This window comes from Rhineura floridana, chromosome 2 (assembly GCF_030035675.1).
Source record: "Rhineura floridana isolate rRhiFlo1 chromosome 2, rRhiFlo1.hap2, whole genome shotgun sequence".
Taxonomy (NCBI): Eukaryota; Metazoa; Chordata; class Lepidosauria; order Squamata; family Rhineuridae; genus Rhineura; species Rhineura floridana.
The window spans coordinates 162411829-162426176 of NC_084481.1; the positions used below are offsets into that span (position 1 = coordinate 162411829).

The 14348-nt window shown below is 40.0% G+C and overlaps 1 protein-coding gene across 4 annotated transcripts in view; it reads left to right on the forward strand.

Annotated features, from left to right (window-relative positions):
• The window catches only part of SMOC1 (SPARC related modular calcium binding 1), a 128221-nt gene that overhangs the window by 58917 nt on the left and 54956 nt on the right, over nt 1-14348 (forward strand). For all 4 annotated transcript variants that reach the window (XM_061611151.1, XM_061611152.1, XM_061611155.1 and 1 more), the window contains exons 4-5: nt 1845-1944; nt 4034-4081. In XM_061611151.1, the coding sequence (XP_061467135.1) occupies nt 1845-1944; nt 4034-4081 (148 nt within the window). The remainder of the gene's footprint in view (nt 1-1844; nt 1945-4033; nt 4082-14348) is intronic.

Consider the following 14348-nt stretch of genomic DNA (forward strand, 5'->3'; position numbering starts at 1 on the left):
AGCTGGTGCAAAAGGCGGGCAGGGTATCACCAATATGCAACCCCGCTGATGAAAGAATTGCATTGGCTGCTCATAAGTTACCGGGCCAAGTTCAAGATTGTAGTTTTGGCATACAAAGCCCTATGCAGCCTGGGACCAGGATACCTGAAAGATCATCTTACCCCTTTATACACCAGTCGATCACTGCGCTCTGCAGGTGAGGGCCTCCTGCAGATACCATCTGATGAGGAGATCCGTTCTGCACAACAGAGAAAGCGGACCTTTAGTGTTGTGGCCCTTACCCTTTGGAATTCCCTCCCCTTAAATATTGCAACAATATTATACAGGCATCATCTCTGTTATCTTTTCAGTGCCTACTGAAGACACCTCTTTCAACAAGCCTTTGAAGTAGAGACCTTATCCCAGTCTGCTTCGGTGTTGGAGTTACTTTTTAAGATGTTTTTAAAGCTTTTAAAAAAGAAAACTTGTTTCTAAAGATGCTTTATTTGAATTTTCTAAAAGATGTTTTAACATGTTTTAGAGTGTTTTTAGTGTTTTTGTTTATTTATTATTTATTTATTGTATTTATATACCGCCCCACAGCCAGAGCTCCCTGAGCGGTTTGCTGCCCTGGCCTCCTCCTGGGAGGAAGGGTGGGATATAAATTTATTAAGTAAGTAAGTCTAATTTTAGCAGGGAGAGGGAACTATGTGGGTGCCAGGGAAGCCTCTGTGGGGTGTATATGTACCTGCAGGTAGCTTGTTGACAAGCCCTGGGCTAAATGGACCAGTTGTTCTACTTAGTATTCACTAATACGTTCTTAAACCGCAAGGGTTTTTTTGCCTATCTATAGCCAACAGATATTTCTATCAAATTTTAAAAAGGAGGGAAATTGGGCAGCTATAGTGAATGCACCAGGGGAGCAGGAGACCTGGTCTCCTCTCTGAAATACTGTACTGCCCTACAAATTTGTAAAAATGCAAACACAATTTGGATTGGTCTTTCACAGTCCAATGCACTTCCTATGTAGCTTGGAAGAATTTGGTGTAATGTGTGCCTCTGAGCATATGGTGAGTGGTGGCAACACCTGCCATCTCCAAAGATGGAGAATTACATTTTTGTATGTTTGTTGGTGTTCTTGTCTGGTGTGGGTGTGGCCCCCTGATTAGCTGGCTTTTATAACACTGACAATTGGTTCTTACTGAGCATGCCCAGGCTTATCATTGACTGTAATGCTAAATTTCTTAAATTAATTAAAAATCAGCTAGGTGTTTTTTAAACTTTTAAACTGCAGAAGATGAAGGTCAGAGTGTGGGGCAAGGTCAGTAATAGCATTACAGGTATTCTGTGAACACGGCTGATTTTTAATTAATTTCAACAAATTATGAGAACTCTGACAGAAAAACTCCAAAAGGGGTCTGGATTTTTTCTCTCTCTTTTTACACTTTGAACTCTCGATTTTCTTTGACTGCTTTGTGTATCACCATGAAAATTTAGAGGGTTGTTAAGCAAGCGTTTCTGTGTTCAGGACTATAAGTTTTGTAAGGTTTTGTTTTTAAATGAGGTTATGGGAAGCATCAGAATGGCATGGGAGTATTTTCAATTAACATTGCAGAATGCAAAAAATCAATGCTGGCTATAGTATACAGCCACTGTCGTGGCTTATAATATTGGTTAGACTGGGGGACTTAACAAGCCATTATATTAAAATGCTCAAAAGAGACATTTTTCTCTTCCCTCCTGAAAATATTTATTCTTTTTGCTGTATAATTTCTGCACTGGCACAAAAGCTTTCATGCTCGCATTCAGTTGTTGGATGAACACTGGGAAACTAGTAACTAGTAAGCTTCTTTTTTCCCACACAGGTGCAGTGCCATACCTATACTGGATATTGCTGGTGTGTCACTCCAGATGGCAAACCCATCAGTGGTTCTTCTGTACAGAACAAAACTCCTGTATGTTCAGGTACTGAGGGCTGAGAAAAATTGTTTGCTTCTTCTGGTGCTGAAGTAGGAAGATGAGGGGACAAGCTTTTTGACTTTTAATTCAAAGTACTCAGACCTATTCGTACAACTCAAAATTAGCACTGTATTTGGAGAATCCCAAGTGTAATAATAGTTGGCAATGATTGCTGCATCTTGTGACTAGATCAGTTTTGAGTGGTGCTTGAGAGCTGTTATTAATTTGCTGCTCAGCTTTATTATATGTTGCAAATGGTCCTGGCCATCAGAGAAAATGAATAGAAAAGAGTAATGCATTTTGAATTTGCTCCACATTTACAAGACTTTTTGATCATGATAACCGATGTTCATTGTTTCCAGCATGTGTTCTAATGTAGCCACATACAACCATAGTTATATTACAGATGCCTATGGCTCTATCCATTCAGTGGCATATCATTCAATAACTTTCACTGAATATATTATTAATAGCAAAAATAGTCTTTTGATGCTGCCCTAGTGGGACGCTTTCCATATAGAGAATTTGAAATATTATTTTAAAAAATACATTTGACTAGGTACTTGTAAAAAAGTTGGTTAGGAGCACAGAAATGCTTACGGATAAAATAAAATGGGTTTAGGCCATACAAGACTTCAGAAAACACTTGCTGTTTTGCCAAAGGTTTTTTCCCTTTCCCTGTGGCAAGAAAGTTCAGAATCTGAATGACCATGAAACACACTTGTGAAGAAGGAATATTTAGTGTTTTATTGAAGCAAAAGCTATTGGTTGCTGCAGACAGGCACTAAAACACAGCAACTAATGAGCACAAATCTCTTAAGTTCTCTATTTCCCCCTGCTGGAAGCCCCCAGACAGCAGACAAAGTGATCCCTTACGGCCCTGGTTAGAATTACACCGTGCCATTCTTTCCCTGCAGGTTGGTGCCGAGTCTTCTAGCTTATCTGCCCAGATCAAGGGTCCTTTATTTATACCCAAAAGACCCTCTGGGAGGGGGCACAGGTGGCACCTATACCTGTGAGATTTTTATCTTTCCCAGGGGCAAGTGTCTTTAGATCTCACACTTTTGATGTTTATTTATCTTACAATGGCCTTAGAGCTGTTCTGGCTTGCTGAGAATACAGCTATGAAGACTTACCCCACCCCTGTAATGAGTTCATTTTTTGGCTAATTAAACAGTCTTTCCCAGCCTCTGTTGTCCTAGGCAGAGTGAAAAACGTCAGGCAGCCTGCAAATTTGAGCTCACTGTTCTAAACAGAGCTTTCTTAGAGTCCTTGTACTATGCAAGAAGTTTGCAAAACCCATAAGCACCCCATAGATCAGAGGTATGAGACAAGAATTATGAAACGGGGAATGGGGCATGCCACACTAAACCTCCTCATTACATCTAGGTGTCTTCTGGAAATTTGTTTTTGCCCCTGCACTTGCAATGTATTAATTTCTTCCTATGACAGAAACTGAACAATCTAGCAGGGATCCTGCCTCGCTTTTCACTACAAAAAATAATTCTCGTTCTCTCTATCCTAAGTGGTTAGTACCATAGGATTCCATAGAGGGGTACTGATAGACCAAAATCTAGTTGCTGGCAAAAAATATTTGAAAGTAAAATGCAGGTAAAATGCAGCAACCTTGACAGAAGGCCAGCTGTCATCTCGTGCTCCAGTCTTGGGCACCTCCCCAACATCTGTGCTGAGTTGTTGTATCTGGCCATGCAGTATCAAAACGTACCACATTCCATTCTTGCTGTACAGTCTGTCACTCCATCAGATCGCAATGCTGGTCTTTTAGGTACCTCCCACTCTCTGTAGCTTCTTCTTGCAGTTAGTAAGCTTGTATATCTCAAATTGGATTCTATAAAATGACTGGTCCGGTACAAAAGTGGCAGGTGAAGTAGCAAGTTTTTTGGGGATTGGGTGTGTGTGTGTGTGTGTGTGTGTGGGTACTTGTCTGGGTGCTCTTTCAGGCATGGCATCTGAGACAAATGTGCCAAATTTGTGCCTATAGATTTGGCCAAATTTGTTGAGACAGTGTATCTATGAATATTTTGCCTACTCAATCCCTTAAATAATATATTTGCTTGTTTCCTTCTTTTTTAAGGTTCAGTAACTGACAGGCCATTAGGACAGGGTAATTCTGGGAGAAAAGGTGAGTAGAGTTCTGTGCTCTAATGAAGTGGATTCCCCCCCCCCCCAATTCAGGGTTTTCCCGTCATTTTCTTTGAGCCATCTTGGAACTTTTCATAACCTCAAAAACATTATTATAATCCAAATGATGCCATGGTATCAGGTTCTGAGTCATAAGTGCTGCTTTCATCTGATAAGAATATTTAAACCAGAAGCTGCAGGATAGACCTCATAAATTATGTCAATCTTGAAGACTCTCAGTACGTTCCAAGAGTGAAAGAATAGAAGGCGTGTGTATTGTGAGCACAGATCTATAGCAGTGATGAACATGCATTTTTAGTTATGGGCCAACTGTTTCAAGTGTGGGATTTTCTGAAGTACTGCATGTTGGCATAATGTAATTTCTTTTTGAGATCAGTGACATCATTGCCTTGTAAGTATTTTGACTATTTTTCTTGACTTCAACAGGGGAATAATCAGGTCAAATCAAAGTACTGTTGAACTATGCAACTTCAAGCTTTCTTGCATTTTCCATGAGCAATTCTGCACCAACTGGCAGAACAGTTCTGAATATTTTTACAAGAGAGATTCCTAGTTCAGTCCACCAGCTTCTCACCTTGGTATAAGGTACTTAATGAAGTGCTTAATGAAGGAGAGAGACTGAAAAAATAGTTTTGCATGCAGTTTTTGCTATTTGTGTTGCGTGGTTTTATAGAAAATAAAGTGCTACTTTACTGTTTCTGCCTCTTCACTTAAGATATAAAAGCTAGATTGTTGCATTCAATTCTATAGGAAATTTTATATACAATTCTTTGTAAGTCTATCTTTTAGGAGACAAAAGAGATAACACATAAATATCAGCTTTTGTAGTATGAGTTGCTAAAATAAGGACAGTAAACCTAAAAATCTCAAGTTGCTTAGTAGAGATATTCAGCTTTCCTCAATTTCTAGTGCCTTCCAGATGTCATATACTACAACTCTCATCAGCCCCAACCAGCATAGCCCTATTAGGTGAGGCTGGTGGGAGTTGTAGTCCAAAGTACCCGGAGGGCACCAGGTTAGGGAAGGCTGTAATGTTCCTGGTTTAGCTGGAATACTGATATTAAATACTTGTCTTTGGGAATTATCAATATGGTGTTGAGGTTGTTTTATTTTGGATTTTTAAAAAATTCCTTTTTCATCTTAAAGATATTTTTATATATATTGTTATGGCTTGTAATGGATGCATTTAAACACATGCATATGATTTGCAGTGCTTCTAACTGATGATTCCACCTTTCCAGAATTTTAGCAAAGTGAAAAATACAGGCAGTTGGAACACAGCTGCAGTTGTAATTCCTTAAGATGAGTTATGATGGAAGTCAGCAGGCATTATGTATGGGTCAGCCATGAGGGTGATTATGCATAATGGCCAAATGGGAGCTTCCATATCCAGGGACCATTTGGTCGGTCACTATTGGGGGAAAAAAATCTTGACAAGATAGAAGAACTTTAGCAAGGCAATTTTAAAATTTTTTTTAAAAGTGATCTAATGTCAAGATTGGGGCCATTACTTCAATGATGTCAGCCCCTGCAGCCCAAGCTTTAAGACACATCTTCTAGTGCTTGCTCCACTAGTTCAAATGGGGGTGTGTGTATCTGCAAGACTATCAGATGAATCAAGCGAGGGCTGTTGGAAATGACTCCTCCTGTAGTGCTGTCACGGAAGTCAGCATTTGCAGGGCTAGCATTTTGTGAAGCAGGGCAGGGAAGTTAAGAAGAACTGAGGGATATAATGTTCCACATCCTCAGCTTCCCTCACAGCTGTTCCACAAAAGGGCTGGGCAGCTGCTTCCATTCCACGTAAGACTGGAGTCTGGTGGCATTTCCTTTATAATTATCTCATAAAAGATGTGTTAGCATGTATTTCTGTTAGTAGTGGAAATTTGGGCCTCTCTCTAAATAGGCTACAATTAATTTGCCACTATATATATGTGAAACCAAAAGATTCTAATCTTCTCTTGTTTCAGGGGGAGGTTTTTGTGGAAGGTGATGATGTGCTTAAGGAGGAAAAGGCAGTCCTGGGCTTGATACTCCTCTCCGTGTGATTTGTTAATTCTCTTGTGCATCCTTCAACAAGAATTCTGTTGTTCACTAGAGAAAAATTAACCTCAGTTTTCTACTGTGCCTTCTGTTGATTGAACTGATAAAACACTTGCCTTCTTCTGTAGCTGTTTTGTGTTGTTGATTGCATTGAGGCCCGGACCAGAAATCTGCCCATTCTAAGCTGAATCCATTTTGCAGTTTGCCTTGTCAAAAAGCAGATCAGATCAGCTCTTTTCTGCCATGTGCTAAATGGTGAATTTACTGAAGCTTAACAATATTTTTATGTCTGTCTCCATCCTTTTGGCACTGCCCTTTCATTGAACTTTCCAATTTGTTTGTCTTACTATCAGTCCTGAAAATAAATTGTCAGGGTTTTTTTTCATTTCCAGTAGTCTTCAAACTAGTTTTTCCCTGCCTAATTATTAAAGAGAGTGCATAGTTCTATCTTAACTTCAAAGAGATACATGCAGAACAAGGCTTTCATGTTCCTAGATGATCCAAAAAAAGAGTACAATTTTCTATGTTTCATGCAGTTTGGTGATGCTTGAGGGAGGGAGATAATACCTCCCTCCCCTTAATCATACCTTCTTCAAATTGTTAACTTTCATCCTTAGGTTTCCTGACACCTGTCAATCAAATCATAAATGTGTTAAAACTTCCACAGTGCTTCCTTGGTTTAGAAATTGTCTAAATGTCTACCCTTGGCTTGAATGTAGGCTTTGTCTTCAGATGATTGTCGTTTGTTATGAAATCAGAATTATTTATATGATTAAAACTGTTTTGAAATTGTGTTCAGGTAAGAAAGTGTTAATAGAATGTTAGTAGGTGCAGTTGAGGTATGATTGACAGGTGGGAGGGGATGTGTGAGTGAGAATTCTGAGGGGAGTTTTGAAGAGAAAAGCCATTGCGGTTTGATAGAGTTAGATAGGATTAGGGGTCAAGAAGAGAACATCTAATTAGAAGGGCTGTGGGTTTGGGGTAGAATTTGATTGGGATTAGTGGGGTAGGATAGGTAAGTAGGATAGGAACCATAACTTAATTCATTTACTATCACATTTAACATCTTGTATATAATCAAGTTTATTTGTTGGATTCAAAATCCCATGTGCCAGCTTGGTCAAGAGTGCTAAATGCTAAGGTCCTATTTTGTACCTACACCTATACCAGTTTTACAAAGAGATTACACCAGTGGTCACCTTTTGGTGAAAAGGTGGTGGGGCTAAGGCTTGTGGTTCAGAGGGCATATCTGACCCAAGCTGAGGCAGACTTCCTGGGGATTTCCTGATCAGGAATCAGGAGATGGTAATCCCAGAGACACAGGAACATCACATCCTGCCTTGAGCTCTGTGAGCTTGCTTTGAATGGAACTGACAGGGAATTTTGAGGTTTGCTGGACCGGGGGTCCTTGAGGAAACTGAAGACACAAGCTTACAGCAAAGTTAGGCCTTTATTGGTGACGAGTGTATGCACGGTCAGTCTCCCTCTGAGTGAGTGGAGAGCTGGCACTGCTTGCCTGGGTTTTTATACATTCCAGGACAAAGACTTTAGCATATACCAATTGGGACGTTACACATCAGCATTACATAGACATTACATAAGCATTACATAGAGGGTACACTGCCTACGTTATTTTCTTAGCCAATTTGGTAACGTTCAGCACTTCACATACCAGTACATTTTCCTATGAGCTTAGTACTCCAGCTAATGAGCTAATCCATTTCAGCTACTGCAATCCGTCCTACGTCTTGGAGATACCGAGATGTTCAGTACTAGTCTTTTGTTCCTTTTATCTTACCTTAGAGAGCTGAAGCTGTGCCAACCATTTCATGCATTCCAGCTTAGTAGGCAAAAGAGACAGCTGGCCTGCTACACTATTAGAAATATTATAACCTTATAATTACCAAAGAATATATATTTGTTTATTGTTTGAATATAAGAATTCCCCATTACTACAGTTGCTCCATTCGTATTAGTGTTCTTCCATTTTTTGCCTATAAAACAATTCAGCTTCCATATCCCAATTTGATAGTTCACTGTGATTTGTTCTCTGCTTTATCTAGATTTCCCCCATCTTAATTTTCTTACATTTATATCCCAATTTTCTTTTTTAATTGGGTGCATGTGGATCCTAGGTAGTCACCCATCCACACACTAATCAGACCCAAACCTGTTTCGCTTCAATCAGGTGTACCTTCAGACCATATTCTGGTACCTGGGATCTTCTTAATGTGCTGCTTCACTTCATTTTACCTTTTGACTCTGCTTTGTTCTGCCCATATTTCTTGCTTGATCATAGACAACACAGGATAACTGTCTGTCTGAGCTTTGCCTGAGGCCACCTCCAGTCTTGTCAAATGCTTAATTCTGTATTTTTTACAATAATTTTTGGGTTTTACCTTTTCTGTCAAAAAATATTGAATCCAGTATATTTAAAATGCAGCCAGTATCCGCACCCTCCTTCTTGGAGAGTCAGCAGAGCATGTTCCTTCCTGTTTGTGTTAACAGCATCATTGTACAGAATATTACATGGTTAGCTCACATACCTTTAAATGTGATTTTTCTGAATATCTAGGTTGGGAGTTAGCACAACATATTTTTGTAAGCATGAAAGGCAAACAGGTGCATGCCTCAGGCACTAAATCACCCACTGTTAACTCAGTGGGAATCTAGCAATCCACCGTTGTGATGGTTAGCAAATTCCAAAAGTTCCAGAGTCAATAGATAATCCTTTTGACTACACATGGAGAGTCTTTTCACAAAAGGAATTGTTTATTGAACTGAAATGTGATGTGATCATTCCTTTCCCAGCAGGGATTTTGATGGCAATGTAAGATCACCTATTTTCCCCTTGGGCTAAATGAACGGGCCAGCAATTTCAAAGTTAAAGCAGTTAAGCAGTTGGAAAACTCAAGAGTTCATACTGTTGTGAGTTTGGGGGATGAAATGGATAATTTCTATGAGTCCCCTTCCAGCCTCCGATTTGGAATCCTGTGCCTTGGGGTGAGAAGGTCGCTCTGCTGGTCAGATGAGCTTCTTTTGTTAAGCTAATAGAGTGGCCAGGTTTGCTAGTGGATCTATTAGGTGCCCAACAATTGATGAGTGGGCCAGGAAGATCCTTTTGTCATTGAAAATCTTCAGGAGAGCCTCCCCGCCTCCTGGGGCCTAGGAGGGGTTTGTGTTTAGAGTTGGGTCTGAGAATGGCTGGGAACTAGCGGCAAGCAGAGAGACTGGCTCTCTGCACCATGGCTTTAGGATGTCTCCTGTAACACTGATGGAAAAGCTGAATATTGGACTGCTGATGCCTTGAATCCCTCCATCCTAAGCTCAGGTTGGAATGTGTGTTAATAAATCATGTTTCATAAAGACACCACAGTCTCCACTGACCTTCTTCCCAAGGAAACCAAACCCTGGGCGAACGCAGGGACCCCAGGAAATCTCACCGCTTGGAGATTGGGGAGGCATGCAACAATACACTGAGTGTAAGAGAACTCATGCCACAGGGGAACTCAGGCCAGTCACTCATATATGTGAGTTATGGTTGTGCACATTTCTTTGGTAAAGGCCTGAATCATTCTGAATATGTATTTTCAGAGGAAAAAGCCAGGGGCAAGAATAACCACCTCCTGCATTGATCCTGATATATGCACAACTGGGGCTTTGGAACACAAGAATATGCAGGTCTTGCATCTGACCCCCTCCCCCCAAAAGCCCTCGTGTGAAAATTATGGGACTACGCATTGTATGTCTGAAAAGGCTCGGCATTTGTATGTCACTCTTAGATTTTTGTGTCAAGCTATTTATTAATTTGTTTAACTTGATGAATGTAGGTTAGGAATGGTTACATTCATTCAAGAAAAATATGAAAGTGGGTGGTGTGAAGTCTCTTAAAGACACTCTGATGGCCATTGAGAATGAGTTCTTTCCTCTGTGTTTCTTTAGAAGAGGTCTAGCAGAGAGGAATCAGAGGTTGCATCCTTTTCTCTCTGGGGTGGCTGCAGAGGGAGAGGCACAATAAAGGAAAAGCTAAAAGCCTGCCAGGATTCAGGATTTAGATTGTAAAACATTTATTTACCAATATATAAGCCTTTAAGTATTCACAACAGGCGTTCATTAATTAGCCAGCTAGTGGAAGAAACTCTTATGTTCTTCATCTTTGGACCAGGCAGTGCTAACTAAAAGGAAACACCATAATATTGGGGTATGTGTGTATATAAAAGGCAGTAAAAGTACTTGTGTGACAGTCTACTTGTGTGGTTCTGGCCAGAGAAGTATGTGGTATATATATCTGGCAGTTATACTAAACTGAGAAAGTGAACTTATTAAACTTAATTTCATCTAAAATATGGACTCATGTTAGCTTGCTTCTTTTTTACCCTTTTCCCTGAAATTGTTATGAAAAGGGCAAGAGATGATGCCTGGTGTTATCCATCCCATTGAAGTCCTCTGATTCTTTCTTCACTGTGTTCCACTGTGACAGTTTCTTTTTAGTGTTTTTTGGTTATGGAATCCAATTAAGTCAAATTTATACCTGTGAACCTGGTTGTCACTTCCAGTTGAACTGTGTGCAGCTCTGTTCACTTTCCACCTAGAAAGAAAAGCTATGTCAGGAGAACGTAACACTGTGATTTGTATGTATGCCGTCCTCAGTCTGTCACTCTTCTCTCTGTTTATTTTCACCCTTCCTGTTCTTATTTCTCCTTTCTTCACACGCAATACAGACATAATTCACGAGGTGTCCATTCTCTTCTACGAGGAAATGAAAAGGCATATTGTAACCCTCAAAACTCAGTCTGGTTGTCAGCCAGAAATTAGTTCTCTAAAGAAGAAAACGGTGGGGGATGGGGGAGAAAAGAGGGCTGAGAAGAGAAAGTACACTTTGCAATAGTTTTGCCTAGGTTCACTGCACATGGCTGGAGATGTACAGGGGCGGGGGTATTATGGCTTCTAAGCATGCAGGTGTCAGAAGGAAGGCAGATTGTATGTCTGGGAGGAATTAGGCAAAAAAAAGTGGACTATTTAATCCTCTTGAACAGCCTTTTTTTCTTCTGTTTTTCTTTTTGTGTTGAACAGACTGCTTTGCAGGGGGCACGTGTGGTAATTAACACATGCAGCTGTAGGGCTTCAGCCATATGGTTGAATTTCAAACGACCATTGATCTGAGAAACTCGCTGCTTTACCCACCCCCACTCTGCAACCTGAGGCCTTGCAGATGTAAAGAGGTTTTATAGAGAGACCTTTCTTAGGAGAGAGACTGTTGGGCTGAGGGAAGAGTAGCTTAAAGGCATAGGGTGTTCTCTAAGGTGACTTTAACTGCATTAAACTGTTGAAAACTTGCATTAAATATAAGAACATGATTTTTTTTTTAGAAAAAGAAATATTAATTATGGGTCCTGCTCTAATAAGGCAAATAGGTTTTACTTACATAAGAACAATGGCTGCTTTTTCTCTGTCAATCTTTTCCCTCTATATTTGAAGAGAGAGGGAGAACCCTGTATTGGGATTTGACCCTGGAACTTTCAGGTCGTAGTCCCACTCTGGACTGGCAAATGTGCTTAACAGGAGGGAAATCTTCTTTCTGCTTCAGCAGGCAAGAATATGATAACATATTGCAGTAAGGAGTGGGAGAAAGTTACCACTGTGTGTGCACATGTACACACCTGTCTGGTTATCTAGGAATGGTTGCAAAAATGGCTGTTGTATTGGATTTTACCAATAATTCTACAGAAAGGGTTTTGTTTGGTTGCCAGTTCACTACTAGGCATAAGCTAGGTATCTCTGTTTCAAGATGCATTTTCATCTGATGACATTTTTATACTTCCTAATAACATGTATAAACTTGAATGTATTAGCTATTGATTGAGACCAGTGATGATTTAAGACACTTGTGACATGTAGCTGCCTAGATGAGCACGCTGTACATCTGCATGAGATCACCAGCACTAATAAATACCTTGGGGCGATGTGTGTAGACATAGTATAGACATCATTACCATACTACAAGATGAAGGGAGAAATATTGCCTAATTCCATTTGCTGCACTGAATAGAAAACCCATCCATTCTATCAAGAATAGTCTATTCCGTCATGTTAAAAAGTAAAAAAAAAATGAGTTGAGTCTGCCAGTGTCAAACTTCTCTCCCTACCTAAGCTACAGTGCTGTCACCAAAAAGGGGGAAAGCTGGTACCGTTCTGCCATTTCTGGAAAAGCCTTACTTTTTGGGGAGAGGAGGGTGTTCTTAGTGATCTGGGAATGAAAGGCCTGGAAGCTCCATCTAGCCCTTCTGTGCTCAGAGGAGTGTTAGCTAAGCCAGTCCCACACCAGTCCGCCAGTGACACCAAGAGAGCACCACTGGAGGACAGGAGAGTGCAGTGTACTAGAAGGAGAGTGTAACGGATTGCTTGAAGTTGGGGATTTGGCATATATTTATAATGCCTTGCAAATTTCCTTTCATGTTGGACAGTATCTTTAGATGATCACATTCAGTATCTTTCTGACTTGTAGTTAGATATGTAATTTCTCTAATCCCAGATGGAATTTGAGACCTAACTTCCTTTGGTGCCCATGTCAGAGGGGGGTTGGGAAGAAGAAAAAGCTTCAGGAATACTTACCAAACCTGTTAGTATTTAAAAAGAATATAATGAGGTGCAATCTAAAGCCATACAAATAAATGGCAGACTTGCAGTTGGACTTTAATGGTTTGTGGTTTGTACCCTTGAGGATATAGAGAGGCTAGGGTACTCGTATTGGGATTTCAGAGTCAGGATTTTCAAAGTAATGCCAGAGGATGCCGTTTGTAAGAAAAACGCAACAGCGGATGGGTCCTTTTGACATGTCCTTTTTAAGGAGCTGTTTCCAGAAAGAGAGGATGCTTTGTCTGTGGTCAGAATAAACTCATTGTACACCCAGACAATTAACTCTTCAAGTGACTCTTTAAAGCCACTATGCCCCCTCTTGGTCTATCTCAAACTCTATTCAGACATTTAAGCATACCATTTTTGTTTTGTTTATTATTAAAAAAAAAAGACCTTCACAGAAATAGCTGGAGCGGATCAACATTGTCCTCACAATGGCGTTTATCGCCAGCCAGCAGTGAATGTGTCAATCAGAAATCAAAAAGCCAAACAGAAGAGGCTTTGAATCCTGTCATCAGGGGTCAAAGTTACTTCCAGCTGTCTGTGCAAGGGACAGCCTTTCACACCAACCAAAGAATTGTGCTGTCTTTTGCAGAAGTGCACTGACTGACTAGATTGGATCACAAAGTCTTTGAAGAATATTCCCCAACCTCCTTCACACTCATGCACCTGCAAGGGAGATATTTGGGGTGGGGGGAAAGGGAGGGGGCTAATGTATTCCAGAAAGTCTCATTTGTACTTGAGTGAAGATTCTTTTAACGTATTGTTTCAGTTAGCATTGGCAGCATTTTCTAAAAAGTAGTTTAATTCAGAAGTATGCAATTCACTCAGGTTGGAGTTCGTGATAGCCTTGAATTTGGATTCTAACCAAATCTTTTCATGTTTATAATCTTGCTCAGACTCTGGTTTCTTGGAATGAGATCCTGCAAGTCCGATATCTTTACAGTGAAGTTGTACTGATTATAAAGCAGATCCCCTTTTATGAATACCCTTTTAAACCAGAAGCAGTGCTTAACTTACACTTAACTAGCAATCCTCTTTTGCTGTATCATGATTATATCTGTGGCTTTTAAATATAATAATCTATATCATGTTAAATTAGATTAGGTTTATTAAGTGTATATATTGCTTCCCACTAAAAAGTCCCAAAGCAATTTACAACCTGGTTTTAAAAACAAAAACTAGTGTTCAGAATATGAGAGTAGACGGGTGTTCTGTGAGTAACACTGGGAATGTAATTGTGTTCTGTAGCCGTTATTCTTCCATAATGTCACTTGTTCCAGGACACAAAAATTGGAACTGTTAGGGAGATGGGCCTAACTGAAGAATGTGTATTTTAATTTAGTGACAAATATCTTTGGTATTACCAGGTTACAAGGGTGAGAAATATTTTTTGTTTGTTCACCAGTTCTTTCAAAGCTTTTCATTTGCTATGTATGCGCAAGCACGGTGTGTTTGTGATATTTATGTTCTCTCTTTCTTCAGGGGGTTCGTGCATGACAATTAAACTATATGGAACTGATCATACTAATAAAATTCAAATGTACAAATTTAAAGTAAACCATGTAGAA